This window comes from Pistacia vera, unplaced genomic scaffold (genome assembly GCF_008641045.1).
Source record: "Pistacia vera cultivar Batoury unplaced genomic scaffold, PisVer_v2 Contig102, whole genome shotgun sequence".
NCBI classification, from domain to species: Eukaryota; Viridiplantae; Streptophyta; class Magnoliopsida; order Sapindales; family Anacardiaceae; genus Pistacia; species Pistacia vera.
In genome coordinates, this window is record NW_022195050.1 from 972,190 (window position 1) to 985,738 (window position 13,549).

At 32.9% G+C, this 13,549-nt stretch overlaps 1 protein-coding gene and 1 long non-coding RNA gene across 2 annotated transcripts; both read right to left on the bottom strand.

Annotated features, from left to right (window-relative positions):
* Positions 1-3,567: 3,567 nt before the first annotated feature.
* LOC116118128 lies at positions 3,568-6,386 on the bottom strand. Its single transcript, XR_004126111.1, has 3 exons — positions 5,859-6,386; positions 4,319-4,435; positions 3,568-3,646 (listed from the first exon to the last, which is right to left on the bottom strand). It is a non-coding gene; the product is annotated as an uncharacterized LOC116118128 (long non-coding RNA).
* A 133-nt stretch (positions 6,387-6,519) lies between these two features.
* On the bottom strand, positions 6,520-8,518 carry LOC116121712 (probable disease resistance protein At5g43730). The gene is made up of 2 exons (XM_031407653.1): positions 6,693-8,518; positions 6,520-6,616 (listed from the first exon to the last, which is right to left on the bottom strand). Exons 1-2 carry the CDS (start codon positions 8,516-8,518, stop codon positions 6,520-6,522), a joined length of 1,923 nt encoding a protein of 640 aa, XP_031263513.1.
* Positions 8,519-13,549: the final 5,031 nt, after the last annotated feature.

Sequence of the window (13,549 nt, forward strand, 5' to 3'; positions counted from 1 at the left end):
TCAATTTGAGCTTAAAAAAGTCAACATGACCGTCAATTGTCCCTGGATTAATTAAAGGGTCGCCTGGTAATTGCCCAATTTGCCTTTTGACTTTTGAGTTATCATCTTAATTAAATGGATAATTAAATTAATTAGACCCGCCTGATTGCTCAATTTGCTTTTTGACCTTTTGAATTTTCATCTTATTTAATGGGATAATTAGATTAATTAGACAGGTAATCACACTCTATCTTTCCATTTTTGCTTGTTGCACGCACGATTTCACGTTAATAAACAATCAATTTTATTAAAAAAATGGAATTTGAATATATAATTACATTAATACGTGTACGGATTACGGAATGCAAATATATTGGGTAAATGTTGCCCCCAAAGAGATAGTTAAGTTCCAAATACTCCACCAATTTTAAGAAAGTACTAAAGAATAAAGATCCTTTGTTTAGCGTTTTTTCTAATACTTTTAGATTTTTTTTTTTTTTTTTTGATATTTTTAGAGTGTTTTCTAATCTTTTTCAAGAGGTTTTTGGTAATTTTGGTGAGGGTTGCGATACTTTTAAAAAATCTGTGCGCTGCTTGAGAGTTAATTATTTCTCATAAACAAGAAAATTAACCCTTAACTATCTCTTGGTGGTCGAGTGATTCGATAGAGTCTCTTAAGTGTATTACTCAAGAGGTCCCGAGTTCAAGTCCCTCCTCGATTGTTAATAAGGATAACTACTGGAGCTTTTACCTAGCCGATAGTTCAATATCCCAGAAAATTAGTTAAGGTGCATGTCAGCTGGTCCGGATACCTCTTATCATTAAAAAAAAAAAAAAAAAAAAAAAAAACCTGGACAATTCTTGGTATATTATCATCTCGGTTGGCTTCTTGTCATCCATCATGTCTAGATAAAAGCCTCTTTTTCAGACGAGTTGTTGTTTCATTGCCCATAATAAAAAGAAAAAAGAATAGAATTTGAGACAAATGGAAGGATGATTAATATGCAAATGCAAGACAAAAAGGGAGCCATAATTGAAGTATTTTTAATTCATTGATGCATGTGATTTCTCACCTTAAGCAAGATTTCTTGAAAAGTACTTGATGAATTAATTAAGTAGCTTAATTAGATGTCTTAATATTATATTTTGTATGTTAAACTTTGATTAAACAGGGGTTGAGAGCACATTCTAAAGAAACAGAAGAACCAAAGAAGAAAGAAACAAGCAAATAAAATTGAAACCCTTCTGTTTATTTGTCGTCTACCCAGTTATTCATAACGTACCAACCATCTTTTAATTTTCATCTTTATCTGGTTGTTTGTCTCACCAGTCACCATACATTATATTATTCCTCTCCATTGATTGGTTTCAACAGCACAAAAAAGAATAAGTTAATTAAAAGAGACAGAACAACATATTTCAGCCTCATATCCCTTCAATTAAAGAAGCGTTTTTTTTTTTTTGCGTGAAAGATTCCGATATTAAGCCTTAAAACAAACAACCCATTAGCGTATAGAAAACGATCGGATCAAATTCAAAACAAATAATATTTGTTTAATTAAATTCAGACTATTATTTACTCGTTTGAGTTTCGAGTTTTTATGACGTTATATTGATTGTTTGTTTATAACGTAACTAAACGGTAAGTTTTTTTATGTATGCTGGATTCAGATACATGGTAATAGTAGCTAGGTGAGTTCTCACATGTATTGTTTGTTTTGGGCCATGAGATCTTATACAGTTTACCCTAAAAAGAACCCTCTAAGTGGTGAGGGTATCCTTGTGTTATATACGTGATCAAAACCCTTATCTTCTAACCGATGTGAAACTTTAACATTAACAAAATATATAAATTTTTCGTTGATATAATGTAATGATATAATGTTGTTAATTTGTTATAAAACCCACTAAAATGAGAAACAAAGGAAAACGATTAAATCAAAAGGGACAATGGAGGCAAATACGAATGAATGGAATAATAGTTTTTACCAATTTGATAATGTATTATTATTGGACTTGTATTCTAGCTGTTAGCAGGGGTCACAGTTAAAGTAGTTACAATAACTGGAAAAAAAACCCATTAAAAAATACACTAAAATGAAGTGAATATACATAAGATGTTTTTGGTAATTAATTCCAAATGGCATGCTTAAATATTTGTACCAAGACTTCACAACTAGATAAATGCTTCCGTGAAAATAAAACATGCCTGCTGGATTGCAATCAAATCAATATTTAACAACAAAACGTACCGTATAAACAACACAATAACATGATCATGACTAAGCACTTCATAGAAACTTACAAAATTGTCAATTTCACAAAACACATAAAGGGGTAATAAATGATGAATCCCATGTGTTGCCTCATACTTTGAGGCAACATTCCTCAATATAGGCAAGCCAATATTAGTGGGGTATTAACGGCGTTGTTGTCGTGATCTCTCCGATGCATAAGTCAATAATAAGTACAAGAGCCCTTGCCTTTGGCTTGTTCCTTTGAATTTATGTGTTTAATAACTTCTCGTTTTACTTATTTTGCGGTGGCATGTTGAGAAGTTAAAAGTAACCGGTAAGGTAATCATCCAGTAATAAGAAATGACTGTTGAGTAATGGTTGTAAAAGACTTTAGGACACTGTCCAGTCAAGTATCAACTTCTCCTTCTGGCGGTGGTGGCCAAAATTTGGTAAATGTGGGTGGGTGGAGGTGTTTTTATCAATTTCTAAACTTTTTATTGTAGGGAGTATTTAGCTAAATTAACAAACTTAGGGGTTATTTTTGTTAATTTTCAAATTCAAACTCGTAATAACAACTCAACTCAACTTTTTCAAACTCGAAATAATAAGAGAAACACACCCAAGATTTTCTTGGAAACCTGCAGGTTACATCATTTCATGGCTAAAGGTCAAAGTGGTGTGGTTCTAGATCACATTGATCACTGGTTTGTCACAAAAGGATGAAGTTTTGCTATCAGTTTGTCAAACTATTTTGGATGCTATGAAGGTGATAAACATTGTTCATTCATGTGCCAGCTGGGTTTAAACTGTGGATGAAATATGATAATCTTAGCTTATCTTGATCTTTAACCTCACACTCGCTCGTAAATTAATAAAGATCGGTTGACAGACGAATCTCACAAACCCGATGTGATAGCTGATAATTGGTTTTTGATAAATTTTTTCAACTTGCTGACGTCCCCAACGATGTGATGGGAGTGTCACGTCGGATTTGTGAGATTCATTTGTCAGCGTAGTATTGCCACTTGTAAATATATAAAGCAATATATACAATAAATACTGTTAAACTTACCAAATTGAAATCCTAATTGTCGATAACATATCATTAATTATAAAACATGTGATAATTTATATCATTTTTCCGTAATTAATATGATGTTATTTCATAGACAAATTAGTTGATATCTAAAATTGATCAACAAGATAATCCATATAACCAGTGGCATATTAAGTTTAAAATGCAAAAGAATCAAATGGAAGAAGGCAAGCCACTGCATACACCATTTGGAGTTTATTTCACAACCAATACAGAGGAGAAAATGAGATACCACACCACAAACACCATCGAAATAGCTACACAAGAACAATAAGGAGTGAGTCGAGTCCAAACTTGCAATTGGTACGATTATTGATCCAATCTTCACGTAACCCTGATAGATAGTACAATCAATTATTCGAGGAATATGTGTAAATAAAAGAGAAGAAAGAATAATGTTAATTTCCATATAAGAGTTACAGAGTAATGACAGAGCATTCAGATAACTCCAAAGCTTTTGAATCAAAATTACTCCGTACAGAAAATGTAAACTTGAAAATATATACTTATCAATTGATAGATGGCCTGAACCATGTTGAAAGCTTATTAATTTAAGAAACGAATTTTATGTTAGACTGGAGAAAAATCAACAGTCACTAACGGTGGCTGAGCTATAAATTTTTTTATGGGGGGCCAAAAAAATTTCAATGAATAATGGGGCCACATAGACAGCTGCATTTATAGGGTCTAAAGTGCTAACTTCAAAACTTAGGATGGCGAAAGGTAAATAACTGAACTTAAGTGACTAAATTGAAAAATTCTATATGTATGTAGCTCCGTCCCTGGTCACTAACCAAGCTTTAACCAGAGTACATAGATTTCAGTCACAGCATGCATGGTGCGACAAGGGCCAAAAGTAAAACTATTTAGGGACTTTGATCAAAATATTTTTGGTCCATCAAAGATTAAATTGAAGATTTGATCAAATGATATTATTATGATTTATGCAAATTAAAGGCATATCTACTTGGAGAATTTCAGACATGGGAAAGAAGACTCAATGTACCTCAAATAATAGAGAACGATGAGTATCATAAAGTGTCGAGTAGTTCACAAGTCCAACTGCATCTGATTTAGAAAATCCTCCAATTTTATGAATTACAGGATACTGCATTGTGATTCACTGAGCCACAAAAATATGAAATCAGCAGCAAGATTAGTATATGGTACATATAATACTATCTTCACAAATATCTCTCACTAATCCCATGTGTCAGCTCGCAATTTGCTTAATCAGATGTCACTTATTGTTGGATAGACGGGATCTATGCGAACTGATCAATTATAAGTTGATACGTCATAGATGAAAAAAAAATTAGTAAGAAGTGTTTATGAGTATATTATTACTTGCCATTATTTGATGTCCCATCCTCGTGCATGTTTTCAAAACTTTTGTTTCCGGCTAATTGAACTGCTAACTATCATTTCAACCCTTCTTATTTTCTACTTCTATTATAGGCCTTCTAAAATGTCTTGTCTCTCCCTCTTAGTTTTAATACCTTTCAATTTGTTGCCCTTATAAAATTGACCTTTTTAATTAACTTACCAATAAACCACTCAATTTATCATTTAAATTAATAAAAAATTAAGTCTTATAATACTAAACACATAATCTTTTATTAGTAATTTCATAATCAAATTTTTAATTAAATTATCAATATATCTTTCAATCTATCATTTAAATTAATATAAAAGAAATCGAGTCTTACAATATTTATATTTTCTATAAGTATATAATTCCTCGACAATGAACTAAAGTGTCAAGAGTAAGTAAAAAATGATAAAAATATTGTCTAAATTTCTTGACCTTCTAAAAAAAAAAAAAGGTTAAGGAAAACCAGAATTGTCAGGAGCCTAAGTGTCAATGAAGCTGCTTTTTCTAGTAGTGTTGAAAAATTCATCAATAATGTTTAATTTTGTAATTTAATAGCATTTTACTCTTTGGGTTTTCTGTAAGAGAGGAAATTGGAGAAGAAAAGTAGAAAACTATAAATGTCTCTACCCTCACCCCTCTCCATATTTAATTAAAAATAATGTCATAGCTCTACTCTAAATCATGATCAACAAAATTCAATGGTGATAAAAGAGAAGTAAAAAAGTAATTACATATAATGTCAACTCATCTTATCTTATCATAGGTGAATCTTCGAAGATAAACGGTTCATAAAGAATGTCAAAATTTCAAGATACAAGTTGATACCCCATTATTGAAAACTTGGAAACGAGTTTGAGCGGACAAAAGTTAGCAAAAAGGGGTCTTTGTTAAAAATAAATGCAGTAAATTTTCAAGATATATAGTTTTGGATTAAAGATCTTTGTGTTTGAAACAATGTATAAGAAACTACTACTATCAAATGTTGAAGTATCAGTCTCCTTGAACTAACACTTTAAATATATGATGTAATCCTACTTTTTGAGTAACAGATGAAAATTTTCAGTTTGGGCTTTTTGATGGGTAAATTCGAAAGCAGGAAATAAATTTAAGTACTGCAGGAAAATAAAATTTATAGATCTAGATCAGATTCGAAAGTACGGCGGATACGAACCTTTCAAACTTTGTTGCTTCATAAGTATAACTTGCCGTGTATGACGGCCTCTTACTTTCTGTGAAATGTGGAAAATTGTAGGAACAAGACTGTGCTGTCTGATGCATAGAGGGATAAGAAACTTTTGAACTCGAATTCTCCCATTCCAGCTTATCCCACCGCTTTTTATCTCCCACTATCGAAATTCTGCTGTTATTCTCGTTGAAAACGTCAAGTGGGAGTTTTGTTAGACTTGGGCATCTAACTACCCATATCCTCTCCAGGGAAGGGAAGTGCATGACTCGACATATGCTCTTTAAAAGTGGTAGATCACGAAAATTCAACAGCTTCAGATTTTTAAACATGTTGGGGTCTCCTGATGCAGAGCTCAATTCATTGGCAATTAATTCTACAAGTAAGGGACAATTTTCAGCAAAAACAAATCTAAGCCGTGTAGCATATCTGAGGCATGTCAAATCTTTTATCAAACAATTATTGATATAGAGATCATGAAGGTTGTCGAAACGGCCAGAACTTAGAACCGAAGAGGATGTGTTGGGCAAATGCAATACCTCGCTCTGCTCACACTGGATTACTAACCTTTTAACATGACTTTGTAACTTGGGGGATGATTTAAATTTAAATACAGCATCGACAGTAAACAAGGTTACACTGATTTCTTCTATTTCTTCCAAGCACTCCAATTCTTGTAACAAGGTTGTATTCCAAAAGGAATAAAAAGGCAGACGGCCACGTCTAGTTGGTACTCTGCTGAACACCTGTAGCGATGAAAGACTAGATATCACTCCTTCTGAAATGGCTTTAAGAAGTGTCGTTCCATCTAAGAGCAGGAACCTCAATTTTGTCAAACTGCTAGTCACAATTGGCAACTCTAGTATGTTTGTATCCGACAAATTAAGATACTGCAAATTTATCACTTCAAGCATCGCAGGCAACCTAGTCAAGCGAAAATTCTTTGACAAGTCCAAAACTTTCATGGCATGCATTGATTGAAAGAATGAATTTGGAAATGTCTCAATTGCAGTATTTCTGACCAAAAAAGTTAGCAGACGCGGACAAAATGGTGTTTTTCTGAAAAGTATAACACTTCCACCCCATAGTGATATTCTTACTGTCTCCTTCCATGTAGCAATGCCACGTTTTCTAATGGATTCTTGATTTTCAAAAACCAAAATCTTGTTCTCCTTTACAGAAGCTAACCACAAAGCCATATCACGAAGGACGTCGTGCATCGTAACATAATCATCAGACTCTCCAGCCTTTTCCAATAGACATGCATTTTTCAAACTTCCAATAATATACTCTCCCGCATATCTTGCATCCTCTAAACCATGATCACGTAAAATTCCCTCCGCAATCCAGAGTTCAATAAGTTCATCTTTTCTAATCCTATGATCCTCCGGAAACATGGAACAATATAAAAAACAATTTTTGTGTTTATCATCCCTCAAGCTATCATAACTAAACCTCAGAACTCGGAAGACATGACTTTCCAAATCAGTAAATTCAGATGGTTGACTCCGCAGTGTGATGATTGCATAACACCATTCTACAGGTTTTCTCCTATTAGACATGGCCCTTCCAATAGTGATCAAAGCAAGCGGCAAACCTTTGCACTCTTTGGCAACAGTTTTAGCAAGCTCTGGAATTTCTGGATGAGAATTCAGAACATCCTCCTTCACACATTGCCGAAACAATTCAAAGGATTCTTCAAATGACAAACATTTCACTTCAATTTTTTTGACAGCAGCGTCCATGCTATCGCACACATCCTCTGATCGGGTTGTAAATACTATTTTTGACCCATTTTGATTGTAGGAAAGATCAGGAACTCCTAACTTTCGCAGGTCTATTCTCTCCCACAGATCGTCTAGCAATAGCACAAACTTTTTTCTACATAAGCTTCTGCAGATTTCTGCAGCTCTACCATGCTCATCTATTTTCCTTTCCCATATTTCTTCTGGAATATCTAATTTATTTCGTATAACTTCTTGAATTCCATTTAAGTTCACTTCTTTAGACACCGTAACCCAAATCACCACATTAAAACCTCGTCTTTTATCGATGAATTTATTGTTAAGTTTCTGTAAGAGGGTGGTCTTGCCAACACCTCCTATGCCATATAAGCCGATCATACTCACTTCATGGTCGTCAAGACAACTCCAAACTTCATCCAATATGGAGTCCATGCCCACAGTCTTCTTCACAGATATCTCATCCACTGGAGGCGGCGGAAGTTTTTCAGAAACATCATCCAAAGATTTGAATTCCTTCCCTTTGTTTATTAAATCCTTCACAGCTTCAGTCCCCTTAATTACTTCTTTACCAAGCTTGTAGCTAGAGTAACAGTTCCTGGGACAGCAACTTCCCAAACATTTCTTTTGGATCTCTCGCTCTCCCTTCTGCAAAATATTCTGCACTTCCTCTAATTTGAGTTGCACACTTTCCAGCCAGCCTTCAACTTGGTTTGTACGCTTACGATATTGCTGCTCTGCACGCTCGACCTTGCTCCTGACATCTTTGCTGATGTTCTCGAGTTCATCCCTTGTCTGTCTTAATGAAGTGATGTTCTCTTGGAGATGACGGATGATAGCAATGCCATTGGAAGTGCAATTCCACAATGTAGGGAGAATTTCGATGATGGGACCAACGAAATCCATGATCACCAAAACAAAAAGTTCAGAGTTTGTGAAACCTCTGGTTGCAGAATTCGTTTTCTAATTAGGCTTTCCCGTTGAACACAGAGGTCTGAACTTTCAAAACAGTGGCTAGACGAAGTCACTCGGGGCCACTTAACGCATCTATCTCAGCCTTTATCACTATCATTTCCCCGCAAACAACATCAAATTGGCCCCCATCACCGAAGTTTTTGGAGATTTGAGGAAGGTAGAAGAGGCGTGAGACAAAGAGGAGACTTGTGCGTGAGGATTAGAGAAGGATTTGATTGGGAATAAAGGTGTGGAAGATGATTGAAGTTTCTTTTTGTTCTTTTAGTTTAATATGTTTTGTAACTTTTGACCGAAAATCAAATGACTCAATTAAGCTTTATTAGTCTAACTTTTGACTGAATTGCGCTTTAGAAGTAAGTTTCTCAATGTCCGTTAGTTTTGCGAGGTGTTTCCAAATATTTGATGTTATTGAGGAATGGCGCCATAAAGTGTGAGGGTGAGGCAAGCAAATTATTTATTATTGAAAGTATTACTAAATGGATGCATGAATATTTATCACATGGCCTTGTGATTAGCTTGTGCACATGAGAACATATTGATCCAGAAGAAAACGGGTTATTTAAAAGAGTTGAAAGTAGTGGACCCAAAAGCCATTAATTATTTACCTTTTAAGGAGTAGGGCTAGAATCTAAACTATAACATTAACATCTGCCTACAAAACATGGACCTATATTCTGATTGGAATTTAATGACCAAGGTAACTGTCATAAAATTCGCTTTGATAAACCCTAAACCATAAAATTCACTTTGATAACTATCAGTTCAGTGACCAATAATAACTGCTCTTAGTATTTGATTAGTGGGGATCAAGTTTCTTGGAGAAGAGATAATTGGTCTTAATTATTATTTGAGTGCGAATTAAGGAAACAAGTTTATAGTAGAATTACTATTTGAGTGGGAATCAAGTTTCTTGTTTTTAGTAGAAGAAATAATTGTATTTTGAGTAAGAATCAATTTTCTTGTTTGAATGGGAATCCTTTTCTCATCGAGCAGAGCTTTTAGGCTTTAGACTTCGAATAATTCTTTGCTTCTATCCAAACTCACCAGCTTAACAAGTTAGGTTTCTTCTAATATGTGATTGGAGTTTTTCTTTTAATAAAAAACAATCTATTAATTAGCATCACCACATGAACAGAGTAATAGTTGTAGAAGACTTTACGACACGTGTTCAGTCAAGTATCAACTTCTCCTTAAAAAAAAAGTTGAAAATTATTCTATATTATTGGGTTTTTTGGGTTATTGTTTGGATTTGGGTAAAGAGCCTTGATTGATCCATAACCCATTACTCAAGTATTTTACCTCGAATTCTAGCTCGAGTTCGTTGAGGCCCGTTTGACTGATTTTCTTCTTGTTTAAGAAAAATAGACTTATTTGTTTGAATCTCCTGGGTTTTTCATTTTTTGATCCTTTGGCCCGTTTGAATGATTGACCCACCCTTGGGTAAGTGGTAGAATGAGTATTGGGATATGTGGTTAAAACACATAGTCTTAGCTTTGAATCATCCTGACTCCAAAGGTTTAAGTGGTATAATCAGTGGCATATTAAGTTTAAAATGCATGAGAATCCAATGGAAGAAGGCAAGCCACTGCATACACCATTTGGAGTTTATTTCACAACCAATACACAGGCGAAAATGAGATGCCACACCACAAACACCATCGAAGTCCACAGCTACACAAGAACAACAAGGAGTCCAAACTTGCAATTGATTCTATTATTTATCTAATCTTCACGTAACCCTGATAGATAGTACAATCAATTATTCAGGGAATATGTGTAAATGAAATAGAAGAAAGAATAATGTTAATTTCCATATAAGAGTTACAGAGTAATGACAGAGGCATTCAGGTAACTCCAAAGCTTTTGAATCAGAATTTACTCCGTACAGAAAATGTAAACCTGCAAATATATACTTAGCAATTGATAGATGGCTCATCTGAAAACCTGAAAACATTGTTGGATAACAGTTAAAGGAAAGGTGCTGTGGCATCTGGATAACACTGATAGTAAGATGCTGATGTTAATTCTGTTTGTATCAAAGATCAAGAAAAAGTAAAAGCTTCCAGATGTGTATAAGGAGTAAAAAGTGATGAAATTTTGAACTCAAACGCTTCTTAATGTCTACATATGCTCCCACTCCAGCTTATTATTCCACCAGGCTTGATGTCCAAATATTGACAGAAAATTTAAAAATCCAGAACATAAATTACAGTCAATATTTGGAGTAAAAAGGGAACATATTATTAGCTTGAATTAAGAATTCAGAACATACAAATTAAAGATTTGATCAAATGATATTATCTTGATTATAGTATATATCAATATACGCCCCAACTATTGTGATAACAACTTCAACAATATCTGATACGACTAAGAAATCTACTACTTTTGTGATTATGACAAACATATCAAGCTTGGATCTCATTTTATCCCAATTAGTAAGTAACGAATTCAATTTTGCGAAAGTAGGTAGCGGCTAAAGATCCTGGTCAGCCACAACATCCCCAATATATATTTTTATTTTGCTTAAAAGTTTTGGATTTACAGTTCTTCAACATTACGAAATTACTAATGTCAAAAGTTGAGTGTCTAGGCTCCTTCATCTAATGTATTCCTACTCTTTAAGAAATGATGAAAAACTTCATATTTTACTTACGTGTTCCACTTACTTTGGTCCTTCTTATTAGTAAATTTGAAACTTTTTTTAGGAATATGAAACTTAAGTAATACGGCATAATAAAATAATAAAGATAGACTGATAAACATTTTTCACAAACTTCTCAATAAATATTGATATAGTAGTTCGTAATTGATTAGTTTATATTTGGTTAGACAGAACCTATTATTAGACAGATGAATTCATTATAAGCTGATCAATTACGAATTAACATATCATATTTGTAAGAGAAAGTTATTGAGAAAGATTTGTGAATGTAATATTATCATATGTCAAATTAAATGGGATTCACGTAAACTTTCTAGATTATGGTGATTGTATGTTCAGGATGTAATTATAGCATTTAATTATTATACAGATGTATGCAGATGGTTGGCCGGACTCCTGTAATAAAAACGCAGAAGAATTCGGATAGAACGAGAAAAGTTATTTATAAAACTTAATCAAGGAAGATGGGATAGTTTGGATTTCACCGAGACACCTCAAGGCTTATGGTCCGCTTTCAATTCTTTTCAGTATCCTACTTTTGTCTCTGCTCCAATGGGCTCTGATATATCTTATTTTAATAAACTAATAATTATCCATGCAAAAATTGTGCAGAAGCATGTAGAAGGTCTTCTGCACTTCTGCAAATAAAAATGCAAGAACAAACACTATTAGTTAACCGCAAAGTGTTAGTCTGACAGTTAAAAGGTTTTTTTTTTTTTATTATTTTGACTTTATAAGTTTAAATCATTTTGAACTATCTATTATTTTTATGATTTATCTTGAAATATTAAATTTATAGGGTATTTAATAGACTCTAAAAATTAATTGAGATATACAAAAAACTGGTCTAAATATCTGGATTATTAATAAAAAAAATTATATATCAGTTGGCAGTTCTTGCATTTTCAAGCATTGCCAATTACAAGATTTGTAGTAATAAAAACAGTGAGATGATTCACATTAATAGTGTATATATGGTTTTGTTATGACATGGTTGTGATTTTATTTATTTTTTGGCGGATCAAGGAATGCAATTTTTTTTTTTTTAATAAACTAAAACTACTAATTGTTTAAAAATTTATGTTAATTGGAAAATGGGCTATCCCCACAAACTTAAAACCCATTACAAACCCAATAGGTTTCCAATATCAGCCCCAACTCCTTTTTAGGTGGATTGAATCGAACTCGAATTGGGCCGGGCTTTCATTGTCATTTCTACGGAAATAATTCACCCCTCAAATAGATCTCAAGACAAAATATAATGTGAGAATTAGCGTTAAAAAGAAGAGGGAAGTGAATTTTAACCCGCAATTAATTAATCACTATCCCACATTTTTAAATATATTTTTTGTTTTAAAAAATTCAACTATAGTTTTTAAATATATTTGAACTGTATTTTATATTTTATTATAATTTTCAACCTGTAATTTTACATAAAATCTAATCTAAATTTTCATTCCCTAACCCTAAATTTTAATGATTATTGAAGCCTTTTTAAATTTCAAATATTTATTTATTTGATGAAAATATAATACTAAAACTATGAAAAACATAATTACACAATGGGATGAATCTGAATTTGAAAAGTAAAAAGTAAGTTTAAAATTTGAAATTAGAAAATTGAGAAAAAATGATGTAAACAAAAAACCTGTTTAAGTTTGAGATCAAAGAAAAATGGTGTAAAATAGAAAAAACTAATTAAGTTTGAAATTAGGGAAAATAAACCTAATTAAGCTTAGAGGGCTACTTTCAGTATTAAATGAGGGTTAAAGAGATTTTTTTTTTTTTTTTTTTAATTATAGAGGAGGTGTATTTGGCTATGAGGGATATCGGTCAATTTGGTGGGGGCTAAAAAACACTTACAATTAAAAAAAAAAAAAAAATTGCTTGTTAATAAAGGCAAAGCTTAATTTAGATTTAGCTCGGGCAAAAGCTGGACTGTCACAGGTAATTTTTATGAAAAAAATTGTAGGGTATTGACAATAATACCATTGTGTTATATATAATAAAATTATTACGAAAAACACAATAAAATCTTCTACAAGACTGCAACTACAACAACAAGCATAGGCATATTAAGTTTAAAATACATGTGAATCAATAGGAAGTCACAACATGAACCATTTGAATCCATACACTATTTAATTTGATCATGTTCATGAACATCTCACGCTAGTCAAAAGTGATCATTTTTTTCACACCCAAGACCGAAAGTACCGTAAGCATCTAGGTAATGTGATAGTTTTACCACCTCATTTAGATAAGGTATTGAGACCATCCAATGAAATAATGGCACG